The sequence below is a fragment of the Apodemus sylvaticus genome, chromosome 4 (genome assembly GCF_947179515.1).
Source record: "Apodemus sylvaticus chromosome 4, mApoSyl1.1, whole genome shotgun sequence".
Classification (NCBI taxonomy): domain Eukaryota; kingdom Metazoa; phylum Chordata; class Mammalia; order Rodentia; family Muridae; genus Apodemus; species Apodemus sylvaticus.
The window spans coordinates 39,113,823-39,135,226 of record NC_067475.1 but is presented as its reverse complement, the minus strand read 5'-3'; the positions used below and the strand labels follow the sequence as shown (position 1 = coordinate 39,135,226).

General features: G+C 41.4%; 1 protein-coding gene across 1 annotated transcript in view; it reads right to left on the bottom strand.

Annotated features, from left to right (window-relative positions):
- Positions 1-21,404, bottom strand: part of LOC127682716 (bifunctional heparan sulfate N-deacetylase/N-sulfotransferase 3) — a 170,727-nt gene that overhangs the window by 110,191 nt on the left and 39,132 nt on the right. The window contains exon 3 of the mRNA XM_052179300.1: positions 3,795-3,882. Coding sequence (XP_052035260.1) covers positions 3,795-3,882 — 88 coding nt within the window. The remainder of the gene's footprint in view (positions 1-3,794; positions 3,883-21,404) is intronic.

Below are 21,404 nucleotides of genomic sequence, written 5' to 3'. Positions count from 1 at the left end.
AGAAATGAGAAGTCAAATCCTTTACCTTATGACAAATGATGCTTGAGCCCGATCACGGCACTGTCAAACAAAGCTTATTTTCCTGTATGTCTACTTAAAAACCTCACTCTGCAGTACATTCTCCTTTGCTTTTCTGTTGGAAACTACCAGCAACTGTGACTTCAGCCAAGGTAAGACAGTTGTTGAGAGCTTCATGACGCTGTGCTACTCAGTTCTCATAACACCCATGTGAGGTAAGGGTCAGAGATCAAATAAGGAGATTGATCCTTCCAGAGTCCAAGAGGCATTCCCTGAGCCAAAGTGAAGGTTAGGAGGGGCCCTAGGCACTAATTTAATTAAGTAACCCCACATTCAGGTTCTTTAGTTATTATTTACTGGCCAAATGTGGACTCCAGGTATAGGGTCAAAATTTCCTAATTCAACATGCCACAGCGCTCTCCACATTTCTGTTGACTCTATGATGCAATCGGACTGGGTATTGCTCTTACTTCTCAGTGTTTTCTTGCTATGTTCCAGTCTCACTGATCTGTGGAGTCCAGAACTCTTTGTTTTGTCATATAAACCTCCCTAATGACTGACTGTCAATTATAAAGCTCTGTAGGAAAATTGCACTGGTTAAGTAAGGGTGGAGATAGTCTGGGCACTTTACTAGTTATATAACTTTACTAGTTATATAACTTTGGGCCCTTCAAATTCAAGAGAATGTTTAAATTAAAATAAATAAAAAAAATGAAGCATCGGGCTGGAGAAAAGGCTCAGTGGTTCAGAGCAATGGATGCTCTTTTAGAGGACCAATGTTCTTTCCCCAGCACCCACATAGCATGTTACAAACATTTGTAGCTCCAGTTCTAGGAGATCTGACATTTTCTTAGGGCCTTCACAAAGAATCAAGTATTCATGTAGTACACAGACATATACACAGGAAGAATACCTAAACATATAAAATAAGATTTAAAAAAGAAAGGAAGGAAGCTTTCTTCTGAAACATTGGTTTTTCTATTTTAGTAGCACCATTTTCTCTTCTTCAAGACTGAGTAAAATGAACAGTTTTCAACAGAGAAAGGAATCAATTATTTACAAAGGAAGACAATGCACTTCACTTAAGTTTTATAACATCTAATTTGAAAGGCTGAAAGTTAACTTTTTATATTTGTTCTCATGAAAAATTATACATCTTGTCTTAGACATCGATGGCTAAACTGTGTGGGAACTTTCATCTTGTACACAGATAAGATCTCACCAATCTTGGCTCTACTTTCCCTCTACACAGGTCTTTCCTTGATCTAGAGAGAACATATTCATCATGAGCTATGGGAAATGCTTTTCTTAAAAAGAAAAAGAAACACACACACACACACACACACACACACACACACACACACACACTCTTCATTGCTCAGTAAGAACAGGTTGGACAAATGACATCATTTCTAGCATCCAGTATTGAAGGAAGAAGACTGAGTTGCCAGAAGACATTTGGCTTGTGTGTGTGTTTCCTGAGTTTGGATGGTCCTGATTTTAATTTTATTGTTCTTTCCCCCATCACCCTCTGTTTCATTTGAACATGGAACAAATGTTCAACACATGTGTTGAAGGGTTGGTCAGTTGGTGGTGCTATTTTGGGAGGTAGTAGAAATCTGAAGGGCATGGTTATAGAAAGTAGCTCATTGGAGATGGCTGTCTGAGAACACACTTTCTCCTTAGCTCCTTTCTCTGTCTCTCTATTGTCATGAGGTCAATGCTGTTCTACCACACACAGCTCCAAGATGCTCTGCCTCGCCACAGGCCTAGACATGATGGGCAAAGCAGACTATGGGTGAAACCACAGGCCTAGACATGATGGGCAAAGCAGACTATGGGTGAAACTTTTTGGAAACAAAATTCAAATCCTTCTTTCATTAAACTTTCTCATAGGCATTCACTGCAGCAGCAGTAGTAGTCACATGACTTTTTCAAATATATTGCATATTCAGGATATTTTCTGAGTCTTTCCTTGTGTCTTAATTTTCCGTTCTTTACAGATGGCAAAGCATGCAACAGCTGTGGAGGTGACTGTGGACACTCTGCCTCTTTAGGCGTTTTGTATTCCCTGTTCTAAAGTGTAGCAGCATGGTAGGCCTAAGATTGCTAGAACCAGAACCAGAGCTTCTGCACCCTGAGATCCTTTCACAGGAAGCACCCATCTTTTCTGGTTTAAGAAATCATTGGATACAATTACAAAACTGTACGTCTGTGATTGATCTGGAACTTATTTTGTATGTGTGTGTCTTTTTTCTCAGCTCTGAGTCAGAGTAAAGTTCTGTGGTCAGTGTGGACTATTGGAAAACCCATCTCCATCAGGAATGAGATTAGAGTTTCTGCGGACTGCATTTCTCTCTCCATTTAAGCTTCTTCTACCATACATCTTACTGACAGTGACTTGTAATTACTAATAGTGTTTGTTAGTGTAGCTACTGCAGTTTGGTTCCTCTGTTTCATAACTGCTTTGGCTATTCTTGGCTATTTGAATTTTCATATAAGTTTTAGAGGAATGTTACCAATATCCACCAAGAAACTTATTAAAATTGTGTCTGGGACTTTATTAATTATAGATTAATTTGGAAAGGACTAACTTGTCTCGTCTTCCAAACCTTGAGCATGTTTGAGCTATTTAAGTTTACACTCAGTACAACTGTATACTTCTAAAATCTACTCCTTCATCTCTGTTGATGCAATAGTAAAATATACTCTTTATATTTTTCTATGGCTTTAAGGATGATATGCGAAATACGCAACTGATTTTGTATATTGCCCAAGACTCAAAAAAGTATTAGAAAAGATAAAATCAACATAAAGTTAAGTATTTTCATTATTTAAAAACATGGAAAGAGTAAAGACTACTCAGACTGTGAGAAAAGAGCTTGCAATGCATTTAACTGAGAAATCATCAGGCAGAATGTATCAAGAATCTACGAATAAATAACAAAAAGGAAACAGTGAAGCAAGAACTCCTCAGAAGAGAATCTCAAATAACCAGCAATCATGTGCACACGCTCACTTCCTGCTCATTGGAGAAATATATATCAAAACCACCATATGAATTTCTATATTCCCACAGCAGAGCTAAAATTTAAAACAGAAACAACATGAAATACGAGGCACAGTTCTCAGACATCTAGGAATACACACAGGAAAAATCAGTTTGCAAAATCGGTTGGCCTTTGTTCTTCACGTTTTTTATATATGTGTCATTTGAGCAACTCTGAGCTGATAGTCAACAGAAAAGAACTTACATCCTCTGAGGCACAGGGGTACAGGATGGCCTAAGATATGCCAAAGGCTAGAAAGAACAATCTATGTTGCAGTAGACTGAATAAACCCGAAACACTACCACCACCACCAACAACAACAAAACAAAACAAAAAACGAGAAAACAATATTCCAAACACCATATCCATGTGACTAATAGATGTTGAACAACAGCCACAAGAGCTGAGGTAGGGGGATGGTAATGGTTTCTTGCTCTACTTGCGAGCTACAATGTGCATAGTTTGTGAAAATTCACTAAAGATAGCTTGCTACTATAGGCTTTTCCATATGTAAATTATGGGTCACCAAAAAAGAAAGGGCATTTGAAAATACCACAAGCTTTAGAATCATTAACATTTTTCTAAAGGTTAAAAGTAGCTAAATGGAGTTAAATGAAATGGCGTTAAATGGAGTTAAAGGAAAACAGGGGAAGGTTGTGGAAGATGCAGGAATGAGGGACCAGGAAGGAAGTACAATTCCAAACAGAGTGGTTAGAGGAGTCTTACCTGTGTGATAAAATTTCCCTGAAAATCCAAGGTTGAATGTAAAATTTGTGATTTGTGTGCGCAAAAGATTCTGAGTGTCAAGCAGGGCCTGAAATACAGAAAGAACAAAAGGTGTTTCAGGGTGATAAGGTACTGAGAGGCATTCAGAAAGTAAGACCAGGCTATTCAAATCAAAAGGCAGATCGTGGATAATGTTAAGATTATACAGCACATCACGTACTCACGCTTCAGCTCATGAGAAATCTGAAAAAAAATGTTGGCTGGAGAACGCAAAGTGAAAGGAAAAGTTTAATCCATATGTATAAAGGAAGTGGTGTATTATATCTCTTTCTTACCTCTCAGGGACATAGATAACCAATTCCAAAAGGACATTCATTTTAAATGCTTGGCAAGAACATACGTGGAAAAAAAAACATACTGGCATTTCTCAGATATATCTCTGTTCTTCAAAACACCGATATTTTAACTTTTAAATCTGAGATTCCCAAAAGAAAATGATGGCTATTCAAGAAGATAAGAAGGTAAAGCGAATGCATCATTTATCCATTAGAGCAAGCAAATATTCGGGATGGTTCATCTTGGCTGCCAATTGGCTTGAATGGAGAAACACGTATGGGATGAGTCAAGTGCACCTATGGGTGTGTCCATGAGAGAATCTGAAGGCAGGAGTAGCTGAGATGAATAATTTCTTGAATATGAGAAGTATCACTCAGTAGATTGGGACCAAGTTGGAAAAGAAGATGGAAAAAAAAAAGGAGAAAGGCAGTTGCAGTAGGCTGTCTCTTGTGTGTTCTTTGTGCTACCTGGACATCGTGATGTAAACTCTCTACTTTGATCCACTTACTATGATGAACTGAAACTGTGAGCCAAAATCAATAAGCCTCCCTGCTTGTCTAAATTATGTCAAGCTTTTGCCAGCGTCGAGAGCACACACATTGCACTTCTCGTAAGGGGCACTCTTGAAGGATGCTTTTCCGTGTTAGTTAGTGCTGCTGTCTGTCTATGAGTATTTACTGCCCTTTCACTGTCTTCTTCTTTACTTCCCAATGCTTAAATTTCAAGACCAATGACTCTACTTGCTCTGCCTACCCACCCCGCACCACATATGTGTGTCTGTGCACGCATGCACAAGTGTGTGCGTGTGTCATTATAACTTAATGTCCGCCCCAACCAAATATAAATAGCACTGTTGGTTTTCAGAAAGATCCTGGTTAACACTTCATTTTACATAGGAGGAAACTGAGGTAAATGGTTTGCTTATTTTCACAGACAAAAGGATCCCAAATTAAAAGCAGACATAACTTGGGCTCTCACACTGACCTTTCATCAGATCCTTTTCTTTGGTACATCCAGGCCCACAACTAACCTTGTGTTCTTTAATAGCACAACTGATGCTCAGTAGTGCCTGAACTGCCATGTTCAGTCTCCCTCTAACTATTCGGTGACCGCCTGAAGATTGCCTGCCTTATCCAAATGCAACCAAGTCTGTAGATGCAGAAGACGAAATCCTCGCTCCCTGACTTAACTTGCCTAACCAATCATTGGTTATTGAAGGGTAAGTATGCAATTGTTTTCCTAATATTTCTTTGTTTGAAAGAACCAACTCTTTGATATGCAGGACTGAATGATATACTTTAGAGGTCTCCATGACACTGATGGATGGACGGCCTGATGCTGGAGGTCCATGCCACACTACGAGAGTATAAAGTTGAATTGATGTCAGTGTTGCTGGAGACTGTGAAGGTCTTGCATTTATAAGGGTGGGGCACAGGACAAGCTTGGGAAGAAAAACTGTGCTGGGGACAGCAAACAATGACAGGGACTGCCTGCAGTTGGCTTGGATGGAGACATCTCAGAAGCCCGCGGCAGCTCTTTGTAACATTTGTTCCCATTTCTCCTAACCTTAGCCCTCAACAACGGCTGTATAGAGTTCATTTGTGCGTGACTGTTTTTGAGTTGGCCTTGGTGTGCATAATTATTCTATTATATCTGACTTTCTTACTTCTTTCTCCTTCTGTTCTGGGGAGTTCTGTGAAACTAGATGCTCCCTGATGTAATGATTCTTAAACAATTCAAAGTTGAGGCATGGGGCACAGCACTGCACAGCTCAGCACAGTTCTAATGGCCCAGGTGCATGCTGTGTGTCCTCATCTTAGAAACAATGCAATAACTGCACAATGGTAGTTCCAGATTAATGCTTGACTTGCAAAGAAAGTTTGACGAAATTATTAGAAAGCGAATTAGAGCCAACATTGGGATCCCAAAGAAAGAAAAAAACTATTAAAGTTATGAAATAAGTTCTGCACAACATTTGAGAGTGGTTCCTGGATAAGCAAGTATAGAATATGTAAAATCTTAGACTAGTAAAACAAAGTCAAAACCCTGGGACTCTTAGGAGAGTCATTGTATGCAATGTGTAGAAGTGGAAAGCTAGGGGAACTACGGAGTTAAGGGTTAACTTGATTCTTTCTGGCCACTGCCTGGCAGCTCTGCCCATGCCATTTATCATTGGAGCTTCACAAGGAAATGCAAGTAGCTGACCTCGGAGCTCTGAGCTCTGAAGTATAATAGTTAAAGTTTAAATAATGATAAGTTTGCAATTATTATTATTTTGGCTATAGGCCTGGGAATAGGGAAGCTTGAAACTTTGGGGAACAGTTGTAATTCTTGATTTTTTGGTGAGACTTGGTTATTCTTTTGAATTTGATTTGGCAATGATTATACAATGTCTTTGTTATCTGCTTTTGGACTATCAATAAAAGACTGGGGCAAGAAGAAGGCAAAAGAGCATGAGAAGAGACTGTAGAGGGAATGTAGAGAGCAGGTAGTGAGCGTGTGAAGAGCGAGTGAGAGAGCGAATGTGGTGAGCATGGCAAGAGCTTGTGAGGAGTGAGTGAAGAGAGATTGTGAGGTGTGTGTGAAGAGTGGGTGTGTGAGTGAGAGGAGAGTGCATGTGGTGTGTGTGTGAGATGTGTGTGAAGAGTGTGTGTGTGAGTGAAAGGGGAGCACACAGAGGTGTGTATGAGTGAGAGAGTGCAAGAAAAGAAAAGTGCACAGGAGAATGCAGAGTGTGCAGGAGGATGCCGAGTGTGCAGGAGAATGCAGAGTGCGCAGGAGAGTGCAGAATGTGCAGGAGAATGCAGAGTGTGCAGGAGGGTGCAGAGTGCGCAGGAGAATGCAGAGTGTGCAGGAGAATGCAGAGTGTGCAGGAGAGTGCAGAATGTGCAGGAGGATGCAGAGTGTGCAGGAGGATGCAGAGTGCACAGGAGAATGCAGAGTGTGCAGGAGAATGCAGAGTGTGCAGGAGAATGCAGAGTGTGCAGGAGAATGCAGAGTGTGCAGGAGAATTTATAGTATGCAGGAGAATGCAGTGTGCAGGAGAATGCAGAGTGTGCAGGAGAATGCAGAGTGTGCAGGAGAATGCAGAGTGCGCAGGAGAACGCAGACTGTGTGCATCCTCCAGCTGCAAGCGAATGAGCGAGAGAGAAAGAGAGCAGAGAATGAGAGAGAAGAGAAACTTTAAGCCTTGAAAAATTGCCTGTCAGCTTGTACCCAAAAAGTAGTCTGTGTTTAAGTATTATGTGCCTTCCAGATATCCCTGCTTCCAGTTGAGAACTCCCATCCTGTGTCGAGGCTGGACCCCGGCAAAACTGGACAAGTGCATGTGCTGAAAGGGACTTCTTACTGCTCCAAGTTGCTGATAATCTGCAGAGAGGGTGCTGTGCAGGTAGAAGGTCTAAGCCTTTTTTCTTTTGGCTCCTGTGGCGAGGACTGTGGAACTTATAGGGCAGTCCTTAAAAGGATGGACTCAGAAGTCAGCTGGCTTTAACTGGAATTCTGAATCTCCCAAGTTTCCACTTTTGGGTATGTTATTCAAACCCATGTCTCATCATTGTTGAAGTCAAGGTACAACTACTCACTTCAGAGCTCTATCCGAAGACTAAATGAGACAACTGGTGTTTGCTGTTGATTCAGTGACTGGAACGCGATGTGTGGGCAGCACTGAGCATTGCTGCTCTGCCATCTCTGCAGCTAAAACCATCATGGTGGTTGTCATGGCGGCTACCACTGAGTGCTAGAGGGAAGTATGTGACACTTGCCTGAGCTTAGTCCTTCACTGTAAAGCTAAAAGAGTCTTCTAAGTCAGAGTACAATGAGGTTAAACCATACATGCAGGTTAGTTAAGTCTTCCAAAAAGCCAAAAAGGTTTATCTATCATCCATCCATCCACCCACCTATTCATCCAACCATCCATCCATCCATCCATCCATCCATCCATCCATCCATCCATCCATTCATCATGTATCATGTCTAACTACCTATCTACCTACATTTTATTATCCATTTTCTATCTTCTATCTATACCGTCTCTCATTTACCTATCTACCTATCACCTATCTATTCTCTATATATCATTTACCTATCACCTGTCTATGTATCTGTCATCTATCTATCTATCAGTCATCTGTCTGCCTATCATCTCTCTATCCATCCATTCACCCATTCATTTGCTGCTTGGTTTGCTGTCTTTATATGAGTCACAAGAGTCCTTTGCCCCTCCCCCACCTGTCCTATTCTTCCGGCCGGTCATTGCTTCGCCCCAGCTGAACAGCCTAGCTAACTTTTCCTGTGTATCTTCTCTTAACTCTTCTTTCTCTTTTTTTTCTATTTTATTCCAATTTACCCTTTAATTATTCATTCACTGAATAAACATTCAAAATCTATTCTAAAATTATTTCTTGCATATTTAATGACTTCTCCTTAAACCCGTGATGCCATTGTCCTTTCCTTTTGCTGTTTGCCCCTTTTGTTGGAACTAGCCCTCAGTGAACTTTGTTGTGACCATACATTGTTTAATGTGTACTTAATGATCGCTGTTGCTATTAGGAGAAAACATGCAAACCTCTTATTCCTGAGCCTTAAAAACTAAATTAGGTTCCTGCAAAATAATATCTTTGACAACTAGCATATATGAATTCCAATAACTCAACTACCCTTGATTTTGCCAGTTTGAATATTTTACCCATTCATAACATATTATAAAAAACAAACATCCAAGAACTTAAAAGATATACCGAAACATGAGGCGTTGTGAATTATGCTATGTATGGTGAGATGTTCTTCCTAATTGTCAAGGTGATTGGATTGAGAAGTGTTAAAAAAGTTAGTGAAGTACACCTGGGGGTGCTGTGGAGGGTATCCCAGAGATGGTTAGATCCCCAGGACTCTGACTCACTGAGTGGACCAACTCTAAGTGGATTCATTTGATGGCTTTATTGGGAGGTGGTCAAGGGAAGAGGAAGTAGAACACAAGACTTTACTCTTGAGGGTTATATGGTCCTTCTCTGTCTTCCCTTCCTCTATGTGCAGGATGCTACAGTGCAGTACTCTGTTCTCCCATAGCCTCCATGCTATGAAGATGCCCCTGAAACCAGAAGCCAAAGTCAATCATTCTTCCCTAAAGTTCTCCCAGGTATGTGGTCATAGGGCAAAAACGGAGTAGTCAGCACATGGTAGAGAGAGAATTTGTGTCCAGATGGTATTTACATACTTAGAATAAACAGCAATACATTTCATATTTTAATTGATTTTCCAAACCACACTTTTGGGAATGTGCATGAGAAAAATGTCTCATATTTATGCATTATTCCCATTGTTACAAAATACACTCGCACAATGTTTTGTGTGAGAAGTTTAAGTACCTGGGAATGTTTTCAGACAACATTCTCCTTTTCATTAAACTTGCTATTACTGTAATGAAATTGTCACCTGAAGTGCTGTGCTCCTCGCTATGGACAGATATTAGATCATGATTCCCTGTTTTGAGTCTCTGTGATGTGTCTAAAATGATGTGACAGTATCAAAAACTAATACTAAATAAAATCATGGCTATAACACCAAAATGAAAAAAAAAAAAACCAAAAAAAAAAAAAAACCACCCTGAAAACAGATCCTGCCCAGGGAGTAGAGTCTCGGAAGGAAAAGGCAAATGTTCACATCTTTTCAATGGCTGGTGCAGGAGCCTTGGAAGCATAGGGCTCAGTTTCACGTGTGTTCATTATTGAAAAGTGGTAATTTTATTTTTAGGAATTCCAGAATTCAGCATGTATTTAACTGTATGGCATATTTTTACAATTCCATATACCATTGACTATTTCTAAAACAAGACACTTCACAGTCACATATTAAGATAGTATTGTTACCACTCTCCTATTTCCTTAATTTCTAAGTCAATCCATTTAGATGCGGATGTAGGGAGATGTAAGGGAATTAGAACCATAGAGATCCCCATCGTGCAATGGAGGAGGAATTAGTGTATGCTATAATTAGAATTAAAAAAGCACGTTTGCAATTTTTATTCAAAAGGGTAGTATGGATGGGCTTTATCTTTTCATTCCCCAAATCAAACCCTCTAATTAAACTAGAATGCTAAACACATCAAATGACAGTGCTAGAACTGATTTGAGCATTTCTGCTCATTGTACATTTGAGTTCTTTTCCCTTTTGCAAACATTAATCCTGTTCTCTGTATAAGTCTGTATTTACATGGTCAGAAACCATCCCAAGAGGCAAGTAATTCTATCCACTTTTAACAAACAAACAAACAAACCAACGTGGCAGGAAATCTGAAAGTAGTGCTTAGTAGAGTAGTAAAAAGGAACACAGTGTCCAATAAAATTATACGACATTTGCATTCAAACATAATTCACAAAAACTTAAAAATCATTTTTTCAGAGTTGAGTGTATATGCCGGTTCCTTCTTAGTTTTCCAAGTCCTCATTATGCAAAGTCAAGAACATTTGCAAGATCTTGTTAAAGGCAAAAAAGGATCCAATTTACAGAGATTGAGCTCCAAGGACTGAGTAAAATGGAAGCTATTATGTGTCTTTGGATTTCACTCAATTTTCCTTAACAGAATGAATATATCAAAGAGAGAAAATGAGAGGCAAAAATTGAAATTAAGCATAATTGCAAAACATTTTTGTGTGAGAGTCATTTTAGTATTCAGCAAATGTGTGGCACTCTTTAGAAGAACAGCTGCTAATTTTTTATTTCTTATTTATACCACCTAGGTTATATTTTGAACTCTTTTATCATTTACAAGTGAATAGACTGGGTTGATGAGACAATAGAAGATGAGGAAGATATTTTAATGTTGAGTATTACACTGGTTAGTTTGACTTGACAATAGCTAGAGATACCTGGGAAGAGAGCACCACAATTGATGAACTGCCACTATCAAAGTGGCCCATGGGCAAATGTGGGGGGATCTCCATGGTTACTGAGAAGTGAAGAAGGGGCCAACCTGCCCTGCTGGTCTTGGGCTGTCTAAGAAAGCAGGCTCAGTAAGCATGGGAGCAAGGATATAAGCAGCAGCACTTCATGGTCTCTGCTTCAGTTTTTGCTTCCAGGTTCCTTTCTTGAGTTCCTTTGGCAATTGGACTATGACCCAGAAGTATAAGCCAAATAAATCCTTTCTTCTCAAGTTTGTGTCGTCAGTGTTTTATCATAGACAGAAAACAAACTAGGGCAAGCTTGTTTTTTTTCATCAGGAGAAAAAATGTATTATCAAAACTGTGAGTACCTATATTTGCTAAATTAAATAAAAGCAATAGGGAAGCTGTTTGGAAAGCCTGCATCTGTGTCTTTAGGTCATGCATTTGAATCCAAGCACCAGAACTACTCAGGGCAACAGTTTAACCTATTTCAGATGACATGGGAGAAACGGCTCCAGGTCTCTAGGACCCTGATTTGGAGCCATGGAGCTGTGACTCCAGCAGGACCACTGGCCTTTCTTCTTACCGAGCTTGGAAACTTCTTGCATTGCCACAAGATTCCATCTTCGCTGCCTCTTGTTAGTCATGTGAACAACATAAACCATATGCCCACAGTTCCCAACTGTGTTCCAGATGTCTCTTTAGTAATGTGGGTGCCCATTAGTGGAGGTTCACCAAGCAGCTGTATGTATAACTAGCACAGGGTTCTGAGGCTCTTTCTGAAGGACATTATTAAATCCTCCATTCGCCACCAGAATATTTATGATTTTTATGTTTACTCTGTATTAGCAGTGTAATGGCATGTTTGTTTGTATGGAAGATAAGGTGAAAGAATTACACAGTATATTTAAGTGTTTGCTACATCTTTTAACTCATCTAGAACACATACAGAAACTTAAAATTCTATACTGAGGGATATTTGTCTTAAAACAGTTGCTAGACTGAATGAACTTGGCAAAACGATTTGTAACTAGGAAACAGAAATTATTAAGTGCTATTCTTTATCTAATGCTTGAGATTTTTATGCATATTTTATTTAATGTCTGTCTGATAAATAGACTCCATAAATAGGCAAAATATTGATGTACCTTTAAAAGAAAAATAAATGTACAGTGTAGTTCACAAATCCTTATAATGCAGTCACCTTAGGGAGCTACTAGATATGTCTTATTCAGTTAACTACTTGTAAAAAAAAAGGATTTCACATGTCATAAAATATGTTAATACATTTAAATAATGTGACCTATTCTTTCCAAGAAGTAAAAATGCTAAGTATTTACAAACACGCACGGCCAAGATCCTCAGTTCCTTTCCACTTCCACTTTAACAGCGAAGTGGGGCTGAGGCTTGATTACCACTCTATGAGGCAGGAGCTACATTTATCCTGTCTCAGCGTGAGGTTAGGAGCCTGGCAAGTGTGTTTGTTCAGTGCGTTAGGAGTAAAATTTTGATTGAATCTTGATGAAAATGTCAATATAATTTAAGGTGAAAAATGTAATCAGAAAATATTTTTTCTGTCAGTTACCTATCTCTAGCTCTCTATCTCTCTATCTCTCTGTCTATCTATCTATCTATCTATCTATCTATCTATCTATCATCTATCCATCCATCCATCTGTCTGTCCATCCATCCTATCTATTTACCCATCTCTCTCTCTCTCTCTCTCTCTCTCTCTCATTTGAGAAAGTGTGTCCTATGGCAGTGTGTCCCAGACTTACATAAAGGAATAAAGGCAAAAATAGTCCACAATCACAGTATGACATCCTTAGGAACCTGTCAACTCCATCTCACAAATCAACTATATAAAAAAGAGTTTACACACTCTCCCAATGATTTCAATAACTTATAACATTTGCTTTTAAAAGTAGCAGTAGGTCACATAAAAAACCTACTAGAATATAGACCCTTCGGTTCTAACGCAGAAACTCTGAGCAGTACTCCTGAAGTAGGACCCAAGGGTGATTTTGGTGTTTGGGGCATCGCACCACACTCTAAGGATCTCCTGTGTGTTTTGTGATTTGGAATGTTTATAGATCAAGGTAGTTCTAATTCACTAATGGACCTGTTCTTGTACTTAGCATTGGAAAAGGCGCTTGGTGTACGGAAGGTAGAAGAGAGTCAACAGCTCCAGGAACAACTTAAAGAATAGACACTGGATTTTCAAATGAGACATTTTCTAAAATAATAATTTATTTTTGTTGTTAATTTTTTGTTGCCATTTGAATGAGATCTGAGTGACTCAGATTGTTGGTATCTGAGAGGCTGTTTTTGGAGGAGATTACCATTAGAGTTGATGGAGTCAGGCTGACTGACTTTTTTGTTTTTAGAGAGTTTTATCAGATCCATTGAGGATTTGAACAGAACAAAGAGGCAAGAGGGGAGTCTTCCTGCCTGCCTGTCTCAAACTAGGCCAGGGGCCCCCCATACACCCCGCCACTGAGACTCAAATTGGGATGTGAAACCTCAGTTTTTCTCCCCCTAAAACTTTTCTCTGTAGTTAAAAATATAAAAGTTCTCTTCAGCCAGGTTTGGAGAAGTGGCTGTTCAGGGTGCATGCTGGGTAAAGCACAGTAACTGCAGCTCCACCCTTGGGAAGGCAGGCGGGAGGGAGCAGGTGCCTCTGAGGGTCAGAGGTAGGTAAAGATTCACCATTCCATATATTGTAAAATGGTCCAGTCTCTGGGGAAAATGGCCTGGTGTTTCCTTACAAAGCTAAATAGACTCACTGTATAATCTAGTAGTTCTACTTCTAGGTGTGTACTCCAAACTCCAAAAAGTTTTTACACAAATGCTTGTGCAGTAGTTCATAGTAGCAAGAGTCACAATCACCAAACCATGAAAACAGTTCCTATTGCCCATCGATAGATAAAGGGATAAACAGACTGTGATACACATATGAGATGTGGTAGTATGCACCCATGAAACTAACGTGCTGATGTATGTCACAGCTCAGACAAGCCTCCTAAGCAAGCCAAGTGCGCACACGGGTCATGACCATACTGTGGGAATCTCCTTATGTGCAGTGTGGGACTCCGTAGAGAGGGAAAGCAGACTGCTTCCCAGGGCTGGGATGAGTTGCAAATGAGTGGTGGGTGGGGCTCCATATGACGTAAGGGCAGTGCCTGTATCTGTTAATAAAATACACAGGCACCACTATGTTCATAGCAGCCTTACTTATAATAGCCAGAAGCTGGAAAGAACCCAGATGTCCCTCAATGGAGGAATAGATTCAGAAAATATGGCATATTTACACAATGGAATACTACTCAGCAATTAAAAACAATGAATTCATAAATTTTTAGGCAAATGGTTGGAACTGGAAAATATCATCCTAAGTGAGGTAACCCAGTCACAAAAGAACACACATGGAATGCAGTCACTGATAAGTGGATATTAATTAGCCCAGAAGCTCTGAATACTCAAGACACAATTCACATATCAAATGATTCCCAAAAAGAAGGAAGGAGAGGGCCCTGGTCCTGGAAAGGCTTGATGCAGCAATGTAGGGGATTACAGGACAGAGAAGTGGGAGGGGGTGATTAGGGAAAGGGTGGAGGGAAGAGGACTTAAGGAACTTATGGGGAGGGGCGAACCAGAAAAGGGAAAGCATTTGGAATGTAAACAAAGAATATAGAAAACAGCAACCAAAAAAATGCTATTGGTCACGACTCTACTTTTAACTAGATGGCTAATTAGAGGTCAGTGAATTTCGACTCTGTGAAGAGAAGATTTAGAGTGACAATCCTGAGCACAGATGTCTGTATGTATGGGTTCAGCTGAATCTTACTAAATGGGTGCTGTATGCACAGTGCTTGTCCCAGTAGATTGAGAAGGCTAGGCTGATTCCAGGACAGACTTCAAACTGGCAGTCAAGGAAACCAGGCCTAAGAACTGGGCCAGCCCAGGGAAGCCCAGGCAAGTTTATTACTAGTGGAAAGTGCCCCCAGAGCTCCCAGGGACTAAACCACCAACCAAAGAATACACATGGAGGGACCCATGGCTCCAGCCGCATATGCAGCAGAGGATGGCCTTGTTGGAATACAAAGGGAGGAGAGGCTCTTGGTCTGGTGAAGGCTCCATGCAGCAGTGTAGGGGAATGCCAGGGCAGGGAAGCTGGAGTGGGTGGGTTGGTGAGCGGGGGTGGAGGGGGGGTGGGGGGGTGGGGGGTGGGGGTGGGGGAGGTGGGATAGGGTGTTTTTGGAGGGGAAACTGGGAAAGGGGATAACATTTGAAATGTAAATATAGAAAATATCCAATAAATACATTCATTGCTTTTTTTTGTTTTTGTTTTTTGTTTTTTGTTTTTTTGTTTTTTGTTTTGTTTTCCCAGGCTCCAGCCTTCATGCCCTGATAATGGCTCTGGAATGCCTAAAGTGAGATAAAGCTCATCTACCCCAGAATTCCAATATGCTTTAAATGGAGCCTTTGAGATCACTGGGTTGTCTCTCTATCTTGGTATCTCCATGGGAGACCCTGGGATGCTGGACTTCTGCAGAATAAAACACTCTTTGTGTTAACTTTCTGTACTGGCTGGTTTTGTGTGTCAACTTGACACAGTCTGGAGTTATCACAGAGAAAGGAGCTTCAGCTGGGGAAGGGCCTCCATGAGATCCAGCTGTGGGGCATTTTCTCAATTAGTGATCAAGTGGGGAGGGCCCCTTGTGGGTGGTGCCGTCCCTGGGCTGGTGCTCTTGGGTTCTATAAGAGAGCAGGCTGAGCAAGCCAGGGGAAGCAAGCCAGTAAGTAACATCCCTCTATGACCTCTGCATCAGCTCCTGCTTCCTGGCCTGCTTGAGTTCCAGTCCTGACTTCCTTCGGTGATGAACAGCTGTGTGGAAGTATAAGCAGAATAAACCCTTTCCTCCCCAACTTGCTTCTTGGTCATGATGTTTGTGCAGGAATAGAAACCCTGACTAAGACACTTTCTATTTGAGTCCAGGGCATCATTCTTTGTTGAATCATGAACTCACAGATGTCCCCTGTCCTCCACACTGGGATCAAGAAAGGTCTTCAGAGTGTGAGTTCAAGAAGCCCTGGCTGTTTGGTAGCAGCGAGGACTGGTCTCCAAAAGTCACTATGCTGCCTGGCTCTGGCTTCAGTCTGTCAGGCTGTCACTGTCATCCTGTTCACCCTGCTCTGGCCACACCGACCTCTGTGAGAGTCCTGATCATTGCTTGCCTCTGAAGGTCTTCAGTACTTCTGCTGCTTCCTACAGACACACTTTCTCCCATACAGGGTTTATTCAGTCTGCCAGATTTTTGGTTAAATAATCTTGGTGTGGCTTTCCTTTGTGTCCTCTGTTTTCAAAGAATAAAATTCCCTCAGCTTTATTAAGTATACTTGAGAAATAAAACGATAAATATTTACAGTAGACAGGATCATATTTTGATATACATAGATGCACTGTAAAATAGTTAAATCAGTCATGTCTGTAAATTATTAGCACTAGAATGAGCCCTTGTTGGGGGAAATGAGACTCACAGAAATCTGCATGCTATGAGTGGTCCATGCAGACCCAGGAGAAGTCTGAAGAATCCCCTTTCATAGGGTCACATCAGACTGAAGAATTTGTTTTGAATGGATAGATATGCTGTGTAGTTTTCTCTGACATAAGGGTGGGGAGGGGAGGAGGAAGACACACATGTACTTTACATAACAGCCTTATTCCTTTAGGTCCTAAAACATCCATGAGATTACGAGGAAGAAAATAGACAGATTGAGTTTTGTTATGATCTGAATTTGTTACCAGCGTTCAAATACTGAGACTTAGTCACCCATATCCAGAGGAGATTTAGGTTGTTGGCGTCACGGGCATGAGGATCTCCTGCATGAATTGGGGATCCTTATACAGAACTAGACATGGCACCTGTCCTTTCTGTCCCTTCCCCTGGTGAGAGTGTGGCATCAGCATCTGCTTCCTGGTAATGTGGCAACACAGCTCCACCTGGAAGGAGACCTGGGCCTCGGTGCACACAGAAGGGCTGGTGCCTTCCAGCCTCATCTCATGACTGGCAGAAAGATTCCATTGTGCATACATTACACTGTGGAATGTTTTATTATACTACCCAAACACACTAAGGCAGATCTTTCTTTCTTTCTTTCTTTCTTTCTTTCTTTCTTTCTTTCTTTCTTTCTTTCTTTCTTTCTTTCTTTCTTTCTTTCTTTCTTTCTTCCTTCCTTCCTTCCTTCCTTCCTTCCTTCCTTCCTTTCTTTCTTTCTTTCTTTCTTTCTCTTTCTTTGTTTCTATGTTTCTTTGTTTGTTTGTTACTTTCTTTCTCTTTTCTTTCTTTCTTTCCTTCAATTAAGTTATTTCATTTATTTACATTTCAAATGTTGCCCCTTCCCTAACCCCCTTGCAGAGTCCTTCACCCCATCTCCCCTCCCCTTTGACTCTGAGAGGGTGCCTCTACCCACCCACCCACCCATCCTAACCTCATCTCCCCCACAAGAATCCCCCTTCCCTGGGGCATCAAGTCTCTTCTTGATTAGGTGCATCCTCTATCACTGAGGCCAGACAAGTCAGTCCTCTGTCTCATATGTGCTAGGGGCCATTGGTGGCTTCGACTGTCCCTAGGAGTTCTGTGGGGTCCTATTAGTCAGTACTGTTTCTCCTTCTACGGAGTGGCCATCTGTGTCAGCTCCTTCAATCCTTCCCCTGACTCTTCCATAGGAGGCCCTGGCATATTTATGTTTTAAGAGAGGTAACTGTCATTTTGAATCACCTCATTTTTCACATTATTCTGGTAGGATTTGTGATCTAGTTTCTGGGGACAGAAAAAAAAATGAGATTCTATAAACTGATTGCAAGGAAAGATGTTAAAGAAGTTAATGAAAGAATTAGGTGAGGGAAGAGTAAATCAGCATAAAAAAAATCCATAGACGTATGCAAATTAGGATGCAAGGAGAAAAGAAGACTCCTCTGTCTCCCTTTGTCTGTTCCCTGTGCTTGGGTGAGAATTAATGTCGCACCATAGGATTCTAAGTCACACTGCTAATTGAATCACATTTAGCGGATGTCTACTACACGTCATATCTTTTGTTAGTTGCTGGGATAATCAAATTAAATCTGTCACTCAGTGATAGGATGTTTTGAGGAGAAAATGAGATTTTCTTTTTTCAAAAAGATCTTTTCTATGCTTTAACTGAACAAATGGATAAAGTTATCTCACCATAATTTAAAATATAATTTTGGGAAAATTGTTCACATTGTCAAGTGGCATCCTCCAGTGAATTACAGGAGTCAAGGTAATTTAGATGTCAATCCTTCTCACTGAGCTTCCGCTGTAGCCTTCTCATCCCGGGGAGCTAGGACAAGGGCATCCAGGCTTCTGCCTTTCATGGCTTGTTATTGTTGTTGTTGCTGTTGTTATATCTGAATCTTTTATATCTTCCTCTACATAGTCCATTACCAGAGGAGCTTTTTTTTGAAACAAAGAAAACAGCCTTAAAACCTTTGCACCTCAAACCCCGAGGGCAGGCATCCTCTCATCCTCTACTTCTCATCTGTTTCTTCACTGCACTGGCCAGCCTCCAACACGTTCTTCTGCTTCCACTGAGCATAAGAGGCTCCCGAGCCAGGGCTCCGTCTGCTTCCTCAGCTGCACAGTGTCCAGAGTAATGAGGTCGATGCCCAGAAACTGTAAGACCCCGCAAAACCGAGGGTGCCCCAGCACCCTACACCCAAATCACTCGCAAGAAACGGTCTCGATGCAATAGCATGAGGATTTCTTGATTCCAGAATTCTGGGTTCCACAGCTGTACACCACGCAGGGGTAGAGGACTGAGGACCACAAGTGCTGAATTGTGACAGCTTTTATAAGTTTACGACAAAACCCGTGAATCACAAACCAATCATTCCTTAGCATGGAGAGCCCGTGAAATGCAAGCCAATCGATTTGTACCACTCCATAGATTTTAGGCCAATCAGTTTAAATTATCGGAGCCCACACTCAGTGGACCAATTAGTTTCCCATTTTCTTGAATGTCTACAGCTGCGTGAACTCCTGCATAGGGGTAATGTCGTAAGTTTACAGAAGCAAGATAAGCTTAGCCGATTTTCAGTTACCTTATGGGGCCAGGATCACCTATTCAAGGCCTTTCTGCTAGCTCTAAACAAAGGGCAGGCTCTGGAATGTGACCTTTTACCTAGTTTCTAATAAAGCAAGATAGCATTTTAATGACTTCTTGGGGTCATTAGAGTTAGGCTGTATTATTTTCTATCCTTTCAAAACTTGGAGTACATCCACTGATGCTGATGGTCTAACGCTGAAGTGCAGCTCTGGGTTAAAACCAATGAGGCTGCTGTGCAGTTTGGGGGTTAAAATCCAAACAAGCAAGAATCCAAGAGACTATTCAGAAGGAAAAGGAACAGCATGGGCCCTGGACCGAAGTGTCCTGGGCTGATCCCAGTTCCCAGGACACTGAGTAACTTTTCCCTCTGGCCCAGTATCTTTCCTGAGTTGGCTTTCTTGGAGAAAGAGAAAGAGGGAAGTGTGATTATTTCTTGATTTATATATTTTCAATATTGTGATGGAGCAGTGAAATAGAAACAGATAACAAAGGCATGTCAATTACAGATTATAATACAAGTAGAAACGGACACAACGCTCTGAGCACCGACTGGCTGTGTGTGGCTGTCCTTCTGCAGGCACAGTGAGGGCAGAGGGCACTTGCTACTGCTGGAAGGGAAAGACCTGGGGGTTCTTTCATAAAGATGGCCTCTATTTCCTCACTGTGTTTAAATATCCAGAACCTAACTGGAGAATTCTTTGCTTGTCTAAGAAAAAGTCAGATTAATGTCAATCACACAGCAGTGGACCAGAGCCCAGGACCTTACCAATGGCCAAATGCAGTGTTTTCCACTTTGCCAGAGCTGCATGTTGGTAGCGGAGACTCTGGAATCCGTGTCTGTCTGTCAGCCTTTTGAAACCTCAGAGATACCTTTAGAGACACACCTCTTCCAACAAGACCACACCTGCTAATCCTTCCACTAACTGGGGACCAAGTATTTATGTATGGAAGCCTGTGGGGGCCAATCTCATTCAAATGGTTATCACCTCAGTTGATACCTGGTTTTCAAAGCTCATGACAACACTGTGTCATCTCTTCTACTGAGGATCAGTGGTGATCTCTCCCCTTACCCACCCCCCCCACCTCTATCACTTTCTGTGCTATTATGGGTGTCAGTTTATGTGGGAGCCCCTGCGTGGAGGCAGACATCAACCTGGCCATTTCTCAGGAGCTCCCCAACTTTAAAATATTTTGCTTTTGTTTATTACTGTGTGTGTGTGCTCGCGCGCGTGCGCGCGCGCGCACGCTGTGTATGGTGTGCTTATGTGAGATCAGGCAAGTATGCTCCATGAAACATGTGGAGATCAGGAGACAGCCTTTGGGAGTTGTTCCCCTCCTTTCACGTGGGTTCTAGGGAATCACAGTCAGGTTGTGAGTCTTGTTAATATGCACTTTTACTTGCTGACCCAGCTCACTGGCCCTACCTTTCCTTGTTGAAACGAGGTCTCTCACAAGGACCCAGGGCTCACTGATGAGCTCAGAGATTAGCTCATCCTGCCTCTCCAGCTCTAGGCCGCGGGTCCCACCATCACTATGGTGCTGGTTGAACCCAGGTCTCCAGCTTTGCCTGGCATTTTACTGACTGCAAACTCACCAACCCAGCTCTGCAACCCTTAAGGCACCACCGGGTACAAGATACTTCATCTTATGCCCCTTGGAGAAGAAGTTAATACATCACAATATAAACGCACACTGATGTTGACTTTGATCTCTGAATTCCTTGAACAGATTAGAGGAGAACATGCACATCTGCTTTCTGACCTCTGACTGATGTTTCTTCAGACAAGTTGCAGGTTTGGTCTGTATTTCTGAGTAATGATTAGTACGATGATGCTAAGAGTGGAAAAGATGTCACCGTTTAATCCTAGTCAGGCCATTAAATAGTCGTCTGCTCACAGCGACCCAGCTCACATGGGCATTGATTACATTTTTGAATTCTCCAGATTTGATTTTTTTTCCTTATAAAGATAACTTCAAATAAGACTGCAAAAACACCAAATGCAGTCAACAGTACAGGGGTCCATGTCTCATAAGCTTTAGATGATTATCAAAGATACAACGAAAAGTATGTATCGAGTTACTCGGGAAGAGAGACGCTACCCATGATTCCCTTCCAAAGGCTCATCTTTCCCTCTCACATTGCCACGTCCATGTTTAAAGCAGGATGTTTAATTCAGAGAAAGACAGTGTGAGCTAAGAGACTTCCAAAGGCCTTTAGAATGTGCTCATTTTTACACATTGAATTGCCGATGTTAAGTAGGGG